Source organism: Triticum dicoccoides, chromosome 7B (assembly GCF_002162155.2).
Source record: "Triticum dicoccoides isolate Atlit2015 ecotype Zavitan chromosome 7B, WEW_v2.0, whole genome shotgun sequence".
Classification (NCBI taxonomy): domain Eukaryota; kingdom Viridiplantae; phylum Streptophyta; class Magnoliopsida; order Poales; family Poaceae; genus Triticum; species Triticum dicoccoides.
In genome coordinates this window covers 487383540-487402707 of record NC_041393.1, presented here as the reverse complement: position 1 = coordinate 487402707, position 19168 = coordinate 487383540, and the positions used below count along the sequence as shown (strand labels likewise).

Sequence of the window (19168 nt, the reverse complement as noted above, 5' to 3'; positions counted from 1 at the left end):
GGCCTCGGACTCCTCCTTTTTCTTCTGGTTTGTCTGAACCATGCCCCACAACTGTTGTAGAGCTCGTTGCAAAGTTGCAGGCCACTCTGGCTCATACCAAATTCAAAATTTACAAGGTTTTGCATTCTTACAAGCGATGAATCTTCTTCCTGTGTCCACACCCTCAAATGCAACCTTTTTAATTGGATCATCCCCATGGAAACATTTTATCTTGCTATCGACCTCAATTCCACAATGCTCAATGTCTTGAATCTCCATTGGAACATCCCCAGACACAAGATCTCGGTACTCAGCATCCTGCAAATTACAGAAAATTCTCAATATTCATCTATCATCCTCAAACCCTTGTTCCTAAATCAGGCATGCTAAAAATCAAGATGCACATGGACAAGCTTACCATGTATGCATCTGCATGGCCGTCCTCGGTCGGGGGGCCCCAAAACATGCTGGCCTCATCACTGGAAGCCATAGGTTGCGTGTGCATCGCCGCCGCCGCCGACGGCGCGCCGCCGCGTTGGATGGCTGCAGGACCGAGAAAAAATGAGGGGGATTTGAGAGGGGACCGCAGTACGTGCGCCGCCGCGTCGGATCCCTAACCTCAGCCACCGCCGGCGAGCCTCCGGTGCGTCCGCCGCCTGCTGTCTTTGCCTGTCGTCGCCGCTTCAGAGAGGGAGGGTGGGGAGAACGCGAGAGAGATGCAGAGTGAGGGAGCGGGCCATCTGTTTTGTGGGGACGTCTTGCCACGTTGGCGTGGACTGGTCAAAACCGCACCTAGTCAGCACCCAAATCGGGTCCGCAGAGAGAAGGGACGAATTTTGTCCGATTTCGTAAGTTAAGGATGCAATCTGTCCGGTTTTAGAGTTGAGGGACGAAAACTAAACTCAGCGAAGAGTTGAGGAATGAAAAGTATACTTTTCTCATTCAAATTTCTTGCCCTTTTACAACTCCAGCATCCACTCTCTAATCAGCGGGGTCGGAAGCGACTTGGTAGCATGATGGATGCAATCACTGTGACACCACACAGCTTGGCCCCATCACATAGCCACTAATCTACCGACCGTTTGATGCCTTTTTCTTCTTTTCTTTTCAAGGCATGTTTGTATTATTGTCCCAGCAAACTTAATTTGTTTTTCTGCACTTGAACTTGTTGCCTGGATATGATGATTACTTTATCTACTAGATGGGACCAATGCCTATTTTGAGTGAGAGAAAATGACATGATTGAGGATGTACTAGCGAGAGCATCAAAACCTTAACAGGAGGGAAAATTAGCAAAAACAAAATGTCATTTTTTGTCTGGAAACAAAATGACTTTTAATAAGAGGGAAAAAGTAACAATAAAGGCAGGGCCAAATTATCTAGTCCATTTAAGATGTCATGCATCAATAATTAGAGTGCCAAACACCACCCAAAAGTTAAATAACATGCCAAGCAAATAATATCTCTTCTCCCGGACGTGACAACAATGGTATGAGGACGTTTATCCCTTCTTGAAGGTGTTGCTATAGAAGAAGTCGATTTAGTCATAGGTATTCTTTTTCATATCTTATAATGTCTCGGCCCTGGTTAGCTTTGTTATGTACTTTGCTTAATAACTAATAAAAATGATCGTGTGCATCATAGTGATGTAGAGGCCGAGGTTTCGGCCTTCAAAGAAAAAAATATAAGATCTCACGGGCCGGTGCAGGCTAGAGAGACTAGGCTTCTGGCTTAATTTTCCATCTTTCACTTTACCAAAGAGTAGACTTCATATGATAGGGCATCTCCAACGCGAGCCCTCAAACCGCCCACAACCGTTTGGAATGTGTGGTCTGTGTTGGGAAATATAGTACAAACCAAAAAAATTGCATCTTCGAACACCCAAGATCAATATGAAGATGCATAATGGGTTGGGATCACGATCGTTACCATCACCAAGTTGCAGCGGAAGAAAAGCGTGTCGGTGTAAATCGTACGTGGAGTCCTTCGAACCGGCAATTAAAGATCCCTCGTACTGTCCACGACTGGTCCCTCAAACCGAAGACCGAAAGCATGGCCTCTCTACTTGGTAGCAAGCGTGCAGCCTTCACGATCCGGTAGCGCTTCGCGGTCCAGAGCTAATCGTCGCAGGAGAATTAGAGAGAGGAGATTAGAACCACACAGGGCTTCTAATTATGCGGACAAGAGTATTAGCCATGCTCTAATCAGTCAACTAGGACCAACTAGAACATGAACTAGAAGAACTAGAGGAGGCTCCAAAAACTGTGTATCCAATACAGCAAAAACCCTAGTATATCTAAGTTGGAGGAGGAGGAGGAGAGGGTAGCCACCAAGGGGGGAAAGTTCCCCTTGGGGCGCCATCCATGGGGAGGACTCCCTTCCCTTATTCAACCCCCCCCCCCACACACACACAAGGAAAGGGGGTGCCAACTCCACTTGGGCCTTTGTGGCCAAAATTGCCTTCAACCTCTTAGCCTTTTTAGACCCGTTGATATTTAAATTAAATAAAAAATGTTCTAAATACCTATAGACCATTTTATATATATTTTAACATCTCCAGAAACATTTTCTACCTATATATAATTTATCGGTAATACCCGGTATCACACGATACTCTCTGAAACACTTTCGGTGACCCCGAAACGCTTCCGGGTCCTGTGGGAACTATTCCGAATATTCATGAAATAATTCCACGAGTATATTCTCACGAATCCCTGGTACGTCTCCAACGATATCACGGAGGGGTTCACCACTTCCATTGGTGCCTCTCCGATGATCCGTGAGTAGTTCTTTGTAGACCTACGGGTCCATAGTTAGTAGCTAGATGGCTTCCTCTCTCTCTCTCTTGATTATCAATACAATGGTCTCTTCGAGATCCATATGATGTAAGTCTTTTGGCGCTGTGTTTGTTGGGATCAAATGAACTTTGAGTTTATGATCAGATCTATGTTTTTATCCATGGAAGTTATTTGAGTCTTCTTTGATCTCTGATATGCATGATTGCTTATAGCCTTGTATTTCTTCTCCGATATTTGGGTTTTGTTTGGCCAACTTGATCTATTTATCTTGTAATGGGAAGAGGTGCTTTGTAGTGGGTTCGATCTTACGGTGCTTGATCCCAGTGACAAGAAGGGAACCGACATGTATGTATCGTTGCTAGTAAGGATAACAAGATGAGATCTATATCTGCCGCAATAGATAAACGGATCTTGTCTACATCATGTCATCGCTCTTATTGCATTATCCGTTTTTCCATGAACTTAATACACTAGATGCATGCTGGATAGCGGTCGATGTGTGGAGTGATAGTAGTAGATGCAGGAAGGAGTCGGTCTACTAATCTTGGACGTGATGCCTATATAATGATCATTGCCTGGATATCGTCATGATTATTTGAAGTTCTATCAATTGCCCAACAGTAGTTGTTTTCCCACCGTTTGCTATTTTTCTCGAGAGAAGTCACTAGTGAAACCTACGGCCCCCGGGTCTCTTTTCATCATATTTGCCTTTGCGATCTATTTTCTCTTGCATTTATTTTCAGATCTATTAAACCAAAAATACAAAAATACCTTGCTGCAATTTATTTATTCCGCGATCGATTTATCCTATCTACAAATTTACCTCACGTCTTGGCCTATCTTGAGGTGTCGTACCCCAAAAGGGATTGACAACCCCTTTAACACGTCGGGTTGAGAGGTGTTGTTCTTTGTGTGTAGGGGCTGTTTATGTTGTGTTGCTTGGTTCTCCTACTGGTTCGATAACCTTGGTTTCATATCTGAGGGAAATACCTACCGCCGCTGTGCTGCATCATCCCTTCCTCTTTGGGGAAATACCGACGTAGTTTCAAGCGACATCAAAAGGAATTTCTGGCGCCGTTGCCGGGGACGATCTTCAACATCAACCAGGTTCCTAATCACAAATTTCATCTCCTTGCAATTTACATTATTTGTCATTTGCCTCTCGTTTTCCTCTCCCCCACTTCACAAAAATTTGCCGTTTTATTCGCCCTCCTTTTCATTCACCGTTTTTCTCGCCATGGCCAACCCTAAAAGGGCTAAGGGTTTTCTTCCGAGTTTTAGTGCTTTGGATAGCCCCTCTATCCTCTCTAAGCTCATAAACAATTATGCTATGGAAGGATCTATCGGGGTTGTTAAGGAAAATCTTAACAATTGTGATGAAGATGATCCTGGAATTTTTTGCTATTTGCTTGATGAATCTTTGAAGGAGGCTTGGGATAGGCTGTTGAGAATTCGAGCTAGCTATGTGCCCCAATACCAGATAGAGATATACTTGAAGAGTTTTTATGTTGGTTTACCTTCCTTTAAGCAAGTTTTGGATTCTTTTTTTGAAGCAGTTTTATTGAAGGGGATGCCATTGATACTTATGAAAAGATGAAAACTATATTTGGGTACCCCAAAGGAGAAAATGTCGAATCAAATACCCTTATGTGTTTTTATCAAAATGAAATAATTAAAGAGATGAAGGCCAGTTTAGATACGAATTTTCGCAATGAGCTTAATCGTTCCTCCGCTATCAATGGCCATGTGCTTTCACAAAATAGAAAATTAAATTCCATTGATAGGAAATTTTCCCTTTGCTTACAAAAGAACAAAGATGACAAAACTTAGATCCTACGTGTTATGCCTAGCTAGGGGCGTAAAACGATAGCGCTTGTTGGGAGGCAACCCAATGAATAAAATTTATTTTTGCTTTTTGCTTTCTGTTCTTAAGTGTTAGCGTAATTATGCTACTGTTATGATTGTGTTTTTTGTGTTTTAATTAGTGTTTGTGCCAAGCAATGCCTTTGGGAAGACTTGGGTGAAAGTTTATTTGATCTTGCTGAAAAACAGAAACTTTTGCGCTCACGAGATTCATTGTCAGTTTTTACAGAAGAGCGCTTTTAGGTTGATTCTTTTTGCAGAGGATTAATCTACAAATTACTCACATCCAAAAATTCATTTCATAATTTTTGGAGTTACAGAAGTATTCGAAATTTTCAGATTGCTACAGACTATTCTGTTTTTGACAGATTCTGTTTTCTTTGCGTTGTTTGCTTGTTTTGATGATTCTATGGTTTTCTTTAATGAGTTTTTGCTATAGTAAAGTTGGAATATAGTAGATATAATGCAAAAAAGTAAGAATATGTTTGCTACAGTACTTATAGTAGTGGTTTTGTTTCTTATACTAACGGAACTCACGAAGGTTTTGTTTGAGTTTTGTGTGATTGAAGTTTTCAAGTTTTGGGTTATCTTATGATGCATGAAGGAATAAGGATAAGCAAAAGGATAATCTTGGGGATGCCCGAGGCACCCCAAGTTAATATTCAAAGAAGTAGCAAGCAACTAAGCTTGGGGATGCCCCCGAATGGCATCCCCGCTTTCTTCTAACGACCATCGGTATTTTACTTGAAACTATATTTTTATTCGTCACATGATATGAGTTTTGCTTCGAGCGTCTTGTATGATATGAGTCTTTGCTTGTTTTGCTCTGTGTTTTAAGTGTCGAATCCTTGCTGGGCACACCCTTTTTAGAGAGCCAAAAATTATGTTGTGTTTGCTCCTATGATTCACTTAAATTTTTAGAGCCATGGACTTGCTCTAGTACTTCACTTATATCTTTTTGAGCACGGTGTGCTCTGTTAATTTTGAAGAAATGCTCTAATGCTTCACTTAGATTTATTTTGGAGTTAGTAAATTTTTAAAAAATTCTTTCTTGCTTCACTTACATTAATTTGAGAGAAAGAAAAACAATTATGCTCATGATCTTCACTTATATTTGTTTGAGCTTACCAAAAGCAACATATAAAAATAGTTCCAAAGTGATAGATACCCAAGGAGGATATAATAAAAACTTTCATGAAGATCATGGGACAAAATAAACTTGACTCTTAGTAGTGGTTTTGAGATATGACGATATGATATGTGAGTCATGTTGATGAGTAATTGTGCTTTAGTAAGAATATTGATGTTAAGGTTTGTGATTCCCTATGCAAGCACGAAAGTCCATAGTTATGCAATGAAATTTATATCCTACTTATGGTGCGTTATTCGGTGTTACTTATGCTTAATGCTTGGGTACAAGATTTTTCGCTTTTTGGTTGGTCGCTTCTCAATCTTTTTGCTAGCCTTCATTTTGCACTAAATATGATCACTACTTGTGCATCCAAAACCCTTTAAACCAGTTTTGCCATATGAGTCCACTATACCTACCTATATGTGGTATTTTTCTATGTCGTTCTAAGCAAATTTGCATGTGCCATCTCTAATGTTCAAAATAAATTTGTCTTTTGTGTGCTCTACTACTCGTGCGGCGGTAAAGGGTAGCCAATATTTTCCATGCTAGATGTGTTATTCTCACGATGAGTGTTTATTTTCATTGCACGAGAGTACGACAAAGGTATTAGCAATGCCCAGTCCCGAAATGAAAAATGAATCTACTTTATGTTGTCAAATAATAAATACCTTGGAAAGTGTTGGTATGGAAGGCACCCGTGGATACGGCTAGCATGGAAAGTGAAAGTTATGGTGAAAAAGGGATAAACTTTATTTTCTATTTGGGAACCGCCTATGATGTATCTAGCATGGAAAGTGTTGGGATGCTCCAAGTCGTTTTCGTTGGTAGGAAAAGTATGCCTCTCAAAAATAATTTTATCTCTCAATTTAAGCTTTGAGCTCTGGCACCTCTACAAATCACTACTTTCCTCCGCAAAGGGCCTTTCTTTTACTTATGCAATTTTTATTTCGAATTCAAGTCTCCATCTTCTCTTATAAAGCATCAACTAAGGGGCACTATGATCGTATTTGAGCATTGGGTGTAGCTAATATTCGAGTGTGTTTCATGAATGGATCACTGATTGAGCATGATGGGCTAGGGATACCTTGTTTTAGTGTTGATATTTTGAAAGACATGGTTGCTTGTTGGTATGCTTGAGTATTAAAGTCTTCATGTCAAAACTAGACTATTGTTGATACCTTCCTTTGATATTTTGAAACATGTGCAGTTGCTGAGGACCTTGCTCCGGCACCACTCGTCTGTCCTTCTGCCACCCACCATTAACCACCTCACCGCTTGCCCTGCCATCCACTCGCTATTTAAACCCAGACAATGCCATACGCATCCAACCTCCTCCACTCCCTTTCTCCTATCAGCACCACACCCTCCATGGCCTCCTCGAGCTCCAAAGCAATCAGGGACAACTTATCGTCCGAGCAGAAGAAGGATATCGCTGCCATTGCTGCCGGCTGGCAGGCTGACAGACAGACGAGCTCACTAGAGGCTAGAGGCGGCCAATGACAAGCTGGCACCCCCGTCCTCACAGGTTCAATGTGGCATCATGATGGGCGAGGCCCGTGATCACTACACCGACATGGTGTTAGCTAAGCGGGAGGCTGCATTCCGGCAAGCACAGACCGAGCAGGAGTACACCCACCGCCTCCTTGACGAGTACCGGCGCGCAGAGGAGCAACTCGCCCCGTTGGCATGGGGCATCGAGTCAGGCATGTACTTGGGCGAGCAAGAGGCACTGCTCGAGTCCTACCTCTCCGTCTGCAACATCTGTCGTGATCGCTGGCGGTACCACCTTCATTAGGCGAATTTAGAAGTCGTCTTCAAGGAGATCGACGAGGAGGCACATGAAGTTTATGACAAGGACGAGGACAACATCGCCAGCCTAGCATCGGTCGCACCGTGCTGCTACGATGACAAAGTCAACGCGTTCACGGGTGCTGCCGCCAGCGAGGAAGAGTAGACTATGGGAGAACACCGATGCTCTAGTCCCCGTAAGGCCACCACTCTTTCCTTCGTGGACTCATCATCATCGGCCGATTAGCCGCTTGCAGGCTACAGAGGCGGAGTTTCATTTTTTGGGGCTAATGGCCGGCAAGACATGGGGAATGGGCGCCGACATCCATTTAGATTAGGTTTAAAATACGGTTTAGTTGAAATATGTCGAAATGTACTGAATTTGCTCCCATTACATGAAAAGCAATCTGTTTTGTATAAAATTATCCAAGTATGAATAAATATCATCCGGTTTGTTCAAATATACATCTAATTTGCTCACTTGCATTAATTTTCTGCTGAAATGTAATCTAATATTTGCGGGTACAATTGGATGTCTAGCTGTTGCATTAGTGTCTGTGGGCTGGTTCCGGCCCGCGAACCGATGTGGTGTCCGATTTGAGGTCTTGGAGATGCCTTACCTTATTTGACTAATTGCAGTCTAGCCAGTGGCACCTACAGCCGCATGTTGCAAATTTGGGCCCTCAAATGTTGGCGGACGCGGCCACAGACAGTGATCGGGCGCATGTCAAATTTTACCATTTGCAACCATGTAGTCTATCTCCAAAACATCTATTACATGCAGGCCATGCATGACGATCATCTCGTCAGTATTGGGTTGGCTGGGCTGTGAAAACACACCGAAAATTGCTCATACTTAAGATTTCCACATCCTAATTAGTCGCGCTTCGTCGCATGACGAGCTAGTCGACCGATTTAAATAGTCGGATCGTCCAGAGGAGCTTCTGACATCATTGCATGTTTTGTTAACAAGATAGACCGTCATATCTTCTATGTTTATCATATAGAAGATTTATAGTCCTTATCTATCTCCTTGACAAGAGAAACATTCATGTCAGTATTGCTTTTTATAAACCTCTCTAAATAAAAAGGATTGGATACAGAAACGAGCCCCGAGCCCCGTGTCGCTCCCCCGCGGGGCGGCCTGGGCGCGAAACCCTAGCCGCCGCAGGCCGCACACCCACCACCGGACCTCTCTTCGCCGCCACTGGCGAGGACCGGCGGGCAAAGCCCGCGCGGCATCGGCGGCGGGCCTTCTCTTCCATCACGCTTGGACCTGGAGCTGCGTGGGGCTGCTCCCCTGGGCGAAGGAGGCGCTTGGCGGTGTGAGCGCGGCCTGGCGTGCGCTAGAGGAGGGGTGTCATGGCCTGGCTAGCTGGAGGTTGGGTAGTGCGTGCGCAGACTTGGGGGGCGCTGTCGTCGGGCGCACGTGGATCTGGCTTGCCGCAGTCGTGATGGCGGGTATGGCGGGCGGCTGGGAATGGGACGGGGTGCCAGAGCTGCGCGGAGGTGCGTGGGCATCATGGGAGCGTCAAGCTCCTCGGCGTGGTTAGCAAGGGCTGAGCCCGATCTGGGCGGATCTGCTTGTGCGGTGTGCATTTGGCTTCCCCGGTCCAGATCCGTCCGGGTAGCTGGCCGGCGACCACCTGGGCGCGGCCCAAGGGCGAGATGTGAAACAATGCTTGTGCGCCATGGAATTGGTATGCAGGAAGAGCTGGCTGGGTCACAGGTTTGGGTGGGTGAGGCTGTCGGTGAAAGCCGCACTCCAGTTGTGGCCGGAGCATCGATGGCGGCGCCTATGGGCACTGCCCCCTTGTTGTAGGCATCGATTTCGTAGTCCCTTCCTTCCCTTGCCTGACATTCTTCGGGGGAAACCCTAGATCCGGTCTCCCGGGTCTGACGATGACGACGCCTTCGGCTTTGCTCGGTGTCGTGTCTCCTCTTGAGGACAACGTCTTGAAGATAGACCCGGTCAGAGGGATTCAGTGCTTGTGTAGGTGGTTGGCGACGGCTCGTGTAGCATCTCCGTGAGAGCAGCAAAAGCACCCTCCACATGCAAAGTGCGTCAGGCGAGTTATGTCAGCCAAGCTCGCGGGATTGAAGCAACATATGTTTGCTCTATTGGACATAGTGTTCCTCTTTGATGTCGTCGAGTTTTGAGGATATGCTAGTGGCAGCCTGGATTGATACAACGGTTTGCGGTGTGCACTTTGGTACCGGCGAAAGCACTCAAGTGCCGGGCCGGGTGTGTTGTGGGGTGTTGGCCTTCTGACGTGTTGTATGTGTTGTGGTGCTTTAGGCCTAGCCTTGTTAGGCATTGTTTAGGTTTTTTCCCGGTTTTCCTTGATAAACTGAGCAACCCCTCTTTATTTCTTATTTTTTAGCACTCGCCCCATGCGGTGCATTCCTTCATGGAGGTGTTACTTGTAATGCCTCTTTCTGATTAACGAATTTGGCAGGTCTCCTGCCAACATTCCAAAAAAAGTATTGCTTTTTATGAATCACAATGTTTTGATAAATTGCTTATTATGAATCACAATAATGTGTCGATAAAAACCGATGAACAAAGAAAAATCTATTGTTATTCTAGTAAGGGTATCAACGTACATGAACGAGGCGAACTTAACACTCGATGAACAATAATCGGTCGATGAAATCCAATCTAGTGTCAAGTTATCACGCTCATACAACGAGAATTGATAGACCTACACAACAATAGAGAAGCTTGTCCCCATCTGCCGGCGCGGCTATTTAAGCCGGTCGGCGTCTGCCTCGCGCGGCGATGTGGGTCTGAAATTTAGATGCACCGGTGAGAGAGGGAGGAGTTTCTATCGCTGCAGGTGGGACCGCTACGACCTGCAGTTGGGTCGATGGATGCGCCCGGTTGCCCTATATCCATCCCTTTGCTTTTATCGAAGTTGATGGTGAGCCCAGACATCTGTTGGAAACATAGGAGGAACTTCAGGTTGGCGATGTCGGACACGGAGCCCTCCACCATAACTATGGTGTCGTCCGCATATTGGAGGAGGGAGACCCCTCCCCCACCCACTAGGTGGGGGACTATGCCGCGGATATGGCCACAAGCTTTGGCCTTATCAAGAATGACCGCGAGGGCATCGACAACCATGTTGAATAGAAACGGGGAGAACGGGTCACCCTGGCGAACCCCACATAAGGTGGGGAAGTAAGGCCCGATCTCACCGTTGATGTTGACCGCCGTCCGACCGCAGGTGACGAGTTGCATAACACGGGTCACCCAGCGGTCGTCGAAGCCCTTTCAAAGTAAAACTTCCCGAAGGAAGGGCCAATGGACAGTGTCGTAGGCTTTGTGAAAGTCGAGCTTTAGGAAGACCGCGGTGTGGTGCTTGGATCGAACTTCATGGAGGACTTTGTGGAAGGCCAGCACCCCATCCAAAATAAACCGGTCTTGGATGAAGGCGGATTGGTTGGGGTGGGTGACAGAGTGCGCGAGAAGGGTCACCCTATTGGCGTACCCTTTAGCCAAGATCCTAAAGATCACGTTGATCACCGTGATCGGGCGGAATTGGCGAATGTCCGAGGCCCCGGGGACCTTGGGGTTTAGGCGCCCAAGGTCAATGGTCCCAGAGAAGAACTCGGCGAAGAGGGCCATGACTTCCGGTTTGATGGTTTGCCAGAACATTTTGAAAAACGAGACTGGCAATCCATCCAGGCCTGGAGCCGAGGAGGGGTTCATTCCTTTGATCGCCGCTAAGACCTCATCCTCCGAGAAGGGTGCCACCAAGGCGGCGTTGGCCTCGTCGGAAACAAGCTGGGCACCCGACCAGGTATCGGGGGCCAGCGCAGCCCCACCCCGAGGGGTGGGGGAGAAAGTGCTTTATAAAAGCCGTCTACGTGAGCTCGGATGTCCGAGGGGCAAACAAGCTGAGTATCGCCGTCCCATAAGGAGTGGATGGAGTTCCGACGACACCGGACATTGGCGATCGCCTGGAAGTAAGCCGTGTTAGCGTCACCACGGAGCACGCACCGTTGGGTGCCGCGCAGCTGCCAGTAAGCCTCCTCGTCTGAGTATGACCGAGAGCTGGTCCTCGAGATCATATCTCAGCATCCACTCGTCCGGAGAGATCCCAGAAGTGTCAGGGCGGGCGTCCAGGATTTGGATGGCACTTAGGAGGGCCTTCTTGCGGTCATGGAGATCACGGCCGAGGTTCGCGCCCTAACCCTTCATAAATTGGCGGGCAAGCTTGGCGCAGAACTGCCAGGAGTCAACGGCGGACATGGCGCGGTGAGGAGAGTCGCGCGCGTCGGTCCACTTAGCCGCAACGGCCTCGCGGAATCCGGCCTGGTTGAGCCAGAAGAGCTCAGTCCGGCCTGATTTGCTTTATAATATAAAGCGGGGCAAAAGCCTTTTTGGTATATCCATTTCATATTTGAGTTGAACATGAGGAGTGTCGGTTAGTCCGAGCGTTTGAGGACCATTTAAGACGCTTGTTTATGTTTTTTTTTTGACTAATCAGTGACCGGCCCGTTCCTCCGGACGTTTAAAGCGGGTTTCGAGGCGCCCGGTCGTAGATGGTCTGACATCACATTCACGGATCAGCCAACAGCGCCAAGCGGCCGTAGGTGTTATTACGGACGTGAACACTTGAGACGTGTGTCGGCGGGGCACAGTTTTTCGACACGCGCGGATGGCGTGGCCGCCGTGTGGGAGACCCGCCACCGCTTCACAAGCCAACAAAACGGGCAGGCCACAGCCAAGCCGCATCATTAAAACAGGAACCCCCTGCTGTTGTCCTCGCTCCACCGTCCACTCTCCACACACATCACACTGCGCGAGAGCCGACACCGGTCTCAGTCTGGGAGGAGACGCCATGGCGAGCGAGCGCAATGGCGACGGGGGCAAGGAGCGCGCCGGGGAGAACGGCAACGGCGGTGGCGTGTCTCCGGAGATGCCGGAGATCAGGCACACCAAGCTCTTCATCAACGGGGCCTTCGTCGATGCCGTCTCCGGTACGTGCCTACTCGTCTTTTTTTTTTTTCCTTTTTGTCTTGCAACGCATCTATCATACTCATGGCCTCCTCTAGCCTGGTTAGATAGGCCGGATCGATGCTGGTTATCCCAGTAAATTGCTTGGTGGTGAACTAAGGCTGTTTGGTGTGAGCTTCCGTCGTGGTTAGCTGAACCTTGAATCCTGGACGGTGAATGCTCTATCTATCGTCAAGCTAAAAAAAGGGCAGGATATGAGGCCAGTTTCTGGCGCCGTGCCGCATGTCCATGACGCGCAGTTCGTGGGGAACATGGCATGTCGGCTCTCCGCAGCCTCGCGTCGCGTCGTTTATCACAGGCCAGCAAAAGCTAGCGGTACCCATAATTTCCCCTTTCCCCTTTCTCAAAAATAAAGCCAGTCATCATAGTATAACACTAACAACCCGATAGATTTTTTTTTGCGGCAACATGGTTAGGCTCTTGTAAATTAAGGAGAAGAAGGCACGAGATGACTAGCTAGCGTGACGGGGTGCTTAGCTGAAAAAAAAATGACCCTTCGTCCAATGCAGCCTAAATGTTACTCCTAGAAAGAAAGACCATACAGCAAGCAAAGCACACGCTGGCTAACCTAAATTTGGCAATCAAGCTGTAGCCCATCTGACCTCTACCCAGAAAATGAGACTGATGAACCCGTAGGAGCCATTAATAGGGAATGTTAAAATGGCCAAAACAATACGCGTGTTCTTCTAGAAGCCTCATGCGCGGTGCAGTCCTTGTAATGTACGGTGCTGTAGTGCGGATGACATGTGGGGCTGAGTCCACACGACAGTGACCCTACATCATGTACAGTACTGCAGAGGAATACTACTGACCCGTCCTTGTAGTACTATTTCACGTGCGGCATGCGACGGAGAGGGGCATGGGCTGCACCCCCACAGCCGGCCCACTCCCTCGTGTCGTGCCCTTACTTTCGTTCTCGTAGTATACGCGAGACGGCCGTATCATCTGGTCCCGATTGTTCCCTCTGACGGGGTGGCGCGCGTACCCATGGCCGTTTTCTCGTCTGTAGTACGAGCGTGCGCCCGTGAAGATGCGCTCGTGATGCACCTCGGTGTCGATCGCCAGATGGGATACGGACTGGCGGCATGCAATGGAGGTCACGCTTCTCACTAGCGATGCTACCCACACATCAAAAACTCTCAAAGAACCATGATAAATCATCGTCCCTGTAAATAAAAGTTTTAAAATGTTCCGATTCCAGCGGCCCACGACACGGGACGGATCAGTCGCTGTCGAGGCCCGTCGCCTTCTAGAAGCCATTGCTTACGTTCGCGTCACGGGCTTGGCCGGTTGGCTCCCTTGCTTGTCTGCATGCTCCAGCCTTCCAGGCTGCTCGGCCGGATGCCGGTGCAGATGAGCCCGTGCAGCATTAGGCTTGATGATGCGCAACTCGGTGAGAGAAAGAAATCCCTAGTCCACTGGGAATCGCTATCTAATCAGTTCGTGACTTCCTGTCAATCGGCTCAAAAAGAAAAAACAGTTCGCGTCAAGTACGGCCCCGGGTCACAACTCACAACAGGATAGAATAGTGGAATAAATTTACAGAATCCTGTAAACTTGACCCAACTACCCTCTGGTTTAGGGGAAGTTTTGAACTTTTGGTTCCCGTAAGCTTTTGGCGGGCAAGAAACCGCCTACCGTTCACGCCGGTCCTCCCACGCCACAACCGCCCTGCCTCGCGCCGCTCTCGCCGGAGACGGTCACACATGTCACTGACTGGCGGGCCCTAGGCCATTTATCTAGTTTTGTTTTCTAAAAAGATTAAAAAAAGGTTTAGGAGAAGAAGATTACGATTTACGGAATCTTACAAAAGTAGCACTCAGAAAACTTTTCCTAAAATTTAGAGACGTCCTGGTACGGTGGTACTGTATTTCGTAGTTTTTCACGGCTGCCATGTCGGTTTTCTTCTCGATCAGGTAAGACATTCGTGACGAGGGATCCGCGCACCGGGGATGTGATCGCCAACATCGCTGAAGGCGACAAGGAGGATGTGGACCTGGCGGTGAAAGCGGCAAGAGAGGCCTTCGATCATGGCAAATGGCCTCGCATGCCCGGATCCGTACCATTCTTTCTTCAGTCAATTCCTCATGGCGAATGGCCCGAACCCCGAAGCATGCTTACGTTTTCAATCTGAAAAGAACAACGGATGATTGGCGCGCAGGAAAGAGGGAGGATCATGATGAAGTACGCGGACCTGGTGGAGGAGCATGCGGACGAGCTGGCCCTGTTGGAGAGCCTGGACGCCGGCAAGCCGCGCATGGCGACCAGGGCGGTCGACGTCGGGACCTCCGTCAGGTCCCTACGCTACTTCGCCGGCGCAGCCGACAAGATCCACGGCGAGACGCTCAAGATGTCGAGGCAGTTCCAGGGGCACACCCTGCGCGAGCCCATCGGCGTCGCCGGGCTCATCATCCCCTGGAACTTCCCTGCCATCATGTTCTTCTCCAAGGTCGCCCCGGCGCTGGCCGCCGGCTGCACCATGGTCGTCAAGCCCGCCGAGCAGACCCCGCTGAGCGCCCTGTTCTTCGCTCACTTGGCCAAGCAGGTCAGATCGGTCACTTGACAGAGACACACAATGTATTTATGTATAGCTCTTCTGTTCTGAACATTTGGCGCTCTGTTCTTGAGCAGGCGGGAGTCCCGGATGGGGTGATCAATGTGATCACCGGCTTCGGCCCAACAGCTGGAGCAGCGATCGCGTCTCACATGGACGTCGACATGGTCAGTTTCACGGGATCAACGTCAGTTGGGAGGCTCATAATGGAGGCGTCGGCGAGGAGCAACCTGAAGCCGGTGTCCCTGGAGCTGGGCGGCAAATCTCCGCTCATCGTCTTCGACGACGCGGACGTGGACATGGCCGTGGGTCTCGCCATCAGCGCCAACTTCTTCAACAAGGTGAACAAAACCTTAGCTACAAACAGCGTAGCCGTACGATGGTCCATTCATGCATGGGTCTCTGAAGCCGGAACTTGCAGGGAGAAGCTTGTGTTGCAGCGAGCCGTGTGTACCTGCAAGAGGGCGTCTACGATCGGTTCGTGAAGAAGTTGGCGGAGCGCATGGAGAGTTGGGTTGTCGGGGACCCTTTCGATCCTCGCGTCAATCAAGGGCCTCAGGTTTAAAATTCAGATATCCATCCCCTGTTTTTTGTTGTATCAGAAAACTCAGCAGTGCTGCTCATGTCCTGTGTGTAGGTAGACAAGGCTCAGTATGAGAGGGTGCTCAGCTACATCGAACATGGCAAGAGAGAAGGGGCCACCGTCGTGGCGGGAGGGAAGCCCTGTGGCCAGAAAGGTTACTACATCGAGCCCACTGTTTTCACTGATGTTAAGGTCAAAATTCAGCGCAAAAATTCAAATTGTAGTCGGCGGAAAACTCTTCACTTTATATCTAGCTTCTCTACACGTACAGGATGACATGATCATAGCAAAGGAGGAGATCTTCGGGCCCGTCATGTGCCTGATGAAGTTCACGTAAGCCCATCCCGGTTGATCGACATAGATTAGTTACCGCACCCTGAATCTGTGATGACAGGGAAAAGTTGCATCTAATTTTATGTTTCTACTACTACTAGGACGGTGGAGGAGGCGATCGCGAGGGCCAACGACACGAGGTACGGGCTGGCGGCGGGGGTGGTGACCAAGGACATCGACGTGGCCAACAGGATGACGCGGTCGATCCGCGCCGGGGTGGTGTGGGTCAACTGCTACTTCGCCATGGACGCCGACTGCCCGTTCGGGGGCCGCAAGATGAGCGGGTTCGGCAAAGACGACGGCATGCACGCGCTCGACAAGTTCCTCGCCGTCAAGTCCGTCGTCACCCCCGTCTACGACTCGCCCTGGCTCTAGGCTACATCTCTCTGCCTGGTTTGCTTCTCTTGTGTGTGCACAGTTAGTTACCAGGAGGAGCAGCAAGGAAGAGAAGGTGAGAAGCGTTGTTCGTTGACAGGCAACGTTGTTTGTCGATGCCGTGGTAATAATACCTGCCAGTAATTTTCATTGGTGTTCATTTCTGGGCGAGCTTAGGGCATATCGAATGCGGACGTTTAAATCACCCGTATATGTCTTTTGCGAGAGTCCCAGGCATATTTTGCCATCTAATGTTATCCCTCGAACTTCTTAAATCACACTCGTATGTGTCTTTTGCGAGAGTCCGGGCATTATGTTATCCCTAGAACGTCCGCATACGTATCCGGACGTTCAAATTATGGCAAACTCAAATTTAGAAGGCTTTGCAGCACGGGCGTTCGCCTGGTCAAGCAAAAGTCACCACATATTCCTCTTCTCCGTCTGGATGAGGCCCTTGCTTTTTTTTTTTCTGTTTGATGGAAGATGATTAAGGCATCTTCAACGCCGACCCATAAATCCTATCCCACGTTTTGATCGTGGACAGCGTCGTATTCATCGGAAGGCAACCGACTAGGTCGGAATGCGTCCTGTTCATAGGGAACCAATCGGTTTGAACGGAACAGCCGAAAGGGGTCCTATTTTATCGACTTCCCATCGGCTCGGGGTCTGGCGTACCGCAAAATGAACGAAACGAAGTTCTCATTAATCGCCTACGGTCAAAACGAAGTCCTGTTCATCGGAAGGAATCTGCGTACCGCAAAATGGACAAAACGGACTTCTCTTCAACCGCCTAAGGTCGAAACGGGGTCTGTTCATCGGGAGGGGTCTGGCGTACCGCAAAATGAACGAAACGAAGTTCTCATTAATCGCCTACGGTCAAAACGAAGTCCTGTTCATCGGAAGGAATCTGCGTACCGCAAAATGGACAAAACGGACTTCTCTTCAACCGCCTAAGGTCGAAACGGGGTCTGTTCATCGGGAGGGGTCTGGCGCACTTCAAAACGGATAAAACAGACTTATCTTCTACCATCTACGGTCGAAATGGGGCCGTGTTCATTGGGAGGGGTCTGGCGTACCGTAGAACAGGACTCCACAGGCTACTGTTCATCACTGTCTACTTCCTCCAGTCTTCACAGGCCACTGTTCATCCGCAACTGCCTACGGCCTCCACGGGGTCATGTTCATCCATCCCCAACGGACTGGGGTGTGGCGTACCACGGCATGGCCTCCTCGATCAGTTAGGGTCCTGTTCATCCAATGCCAACCGCCTACACACGGCTAAGGTACTATTCATCCACAGCCAACCCACCGGCTAGGGTGGGGCGTACGCGCGGTTGGTAGCAACGGGGATTGTTCATTCACAGCCAACTAACCGGCTAGGTTAACACATCTCGCATAAGGGGTTGGATCGATGCAACCGGCTGCTGGTCTAGACTTGATCTACGTATCGCGCATGCGGCAGATCGATCGCTCGGGTTCAGTTAGTAGCGAAGGGATTGATCGGCTTCAGTTAGCAGTGAAGGAATCACTTGGGTTCTGTTTCAGCGAAGGGATCGATCGGCTTCAGTACAGTGGGATCGACCGCTCGCGTTTAGTACATAACTAGTACGAGGGATCAATCGATCGCTCCGGCTTAGTAATTGAATGTCTCGCTTGGGTTCAGTTAGCGAATACGGCTCGCACACATGCGCGTGTATGAGAGAAACGCGCAAACCGCTACATCTCTTGGCCCCAACCACCCACTGTATACTGGGAACTATCCGAAAATTTCCTCGCCCTCACTTCTACCATGATTTTTTTACGTCATGGACGGGCCAAAGAATGCCATGCAGGTCCGCCTCCTGCCCACCCAAGATGAAAAGCTCATTTCTGTCATATTTTTTGTCATAGAAGTAGGATCTCACCACATCTATGATTATACGTATTTTTGTCACAATTATCACCATCGAACAGTCACACCCATGATAGAATAAGTTTTCATTCAGGCCATAATGTCATGGAAGTGTCTTTTTTTGTAGTGATGGGATAAGTCATGGTATTAGTAATCATGTGAAGTTGATCATCTTCAATGTTTTGGTATTATATTGTGTTGTTCTTCCTCTAGTGGTGTTATGCGAACGTCAACTACATGACACTTGTAGGATCGAAAGTATATCTAGAGGGGGGGGGTGATTAGAATACTTGACCAAATAAAAATCTAGCCTTTTTCCAATTTTAAGTCTTGGCAGATTTTTAGCAACTTAGCACAAGTCAAGCAATCAACCTACACATGCAATTCTAAGAGTATAGCAGCGTAATGTAAATCATTGCATATGAAGGTAAAGGGAGGAGTTTGTAGGGAGCAAACGCAATATTGACACGGAGATTTTTGGCGTGGTTCCGATAGGTGGTGCTATCGTACATCCACGTTGATGGAGACTTCAACCCACGAAGGGTAACAGCTGCGCGAGTCCACGAAGGGCTCCACCCACGAAGGCTCCACGAAGAAGCAACCTTGTCTAACCCACCATGGCCATCGCCCACAAAGGACTTGCCTCACTAGTGTACATCTTCACGAAGTAGGCGATCTCCTTGCCCATACAAACTCCTTGGCTCAACTCCACAATCTTGACGGAGGCTCCCAAGTGACACATAACCAATCTAGGAGACACCACTCTCCAAAAAGTAATAGACGGTGTGTTGATGATGAACTCCTTGCTCTTGTACTTCAAATGATAGTCTCCCCAACACTCAACTC

At 48.5% G+C, this 19168-nt stretch overlaps 1 protein-coding gene across 1 annotated transcript; it reads left to right on the top strand.

Annotated features, from left to right (window-relative positions):
- Positions 1 to 12301: 12301 nt before the first annotated feature.
- LOC119341527 (aldehyde dehydrogenase family 2 member C4-like) lies at positions 12302 to 16595 on the top strand. Its single transcript, XM_037613400.1, has 8 exons — positions 12302 to 12549; positions 14503 to 14645; positions 14748 to 15131; positions 15218 to 15481; positions 15562 to 15699; positions 15778 to 15915; positions 15995 to 16056; positions 16158 to 16595. Exons 1-8 carry the CDS (start codon positions 12411 to 12413, stop codon positions 16429 to 16431), a joined length of 1542 nt encoding a protein of 513 aa, XP_037469297.1. The 5' UTR covers positions 12302 to 12410; the 3' UTR covers positions 16432 to 16595.
- Positions 16596 to 19168: the final 2573 nt, after the last annotated feature.

What these genes read in the sequence shown, in the direction of transcription:
- LOC119341527 (XM_037613400.1), top strand. Translation starts at nt 12,411, where the DNA reads ATGGCGAGCGAGCGCAATGGCGACGGGGGCAAGGAGCGCGCCGGGGAG. An exon ending in GCGCCAACTTCTTCAACAAG is followed by an intron (nt 15,482 to 15,561) that starts GTGAACAAAACC and finishes CGGAACTTGCAG; the next exon opens with GGAGAAGCTTGTGTTGCAGC. An exon ending in ATGTGCCTGATGAAGTTCAC is followed by an intron (nt 16,057 to 16,157) that starts GTAAGCCCATCC and finishes TACTACTACTAG; the next exon opens with GACGGTGGAGGAGGCGATCG.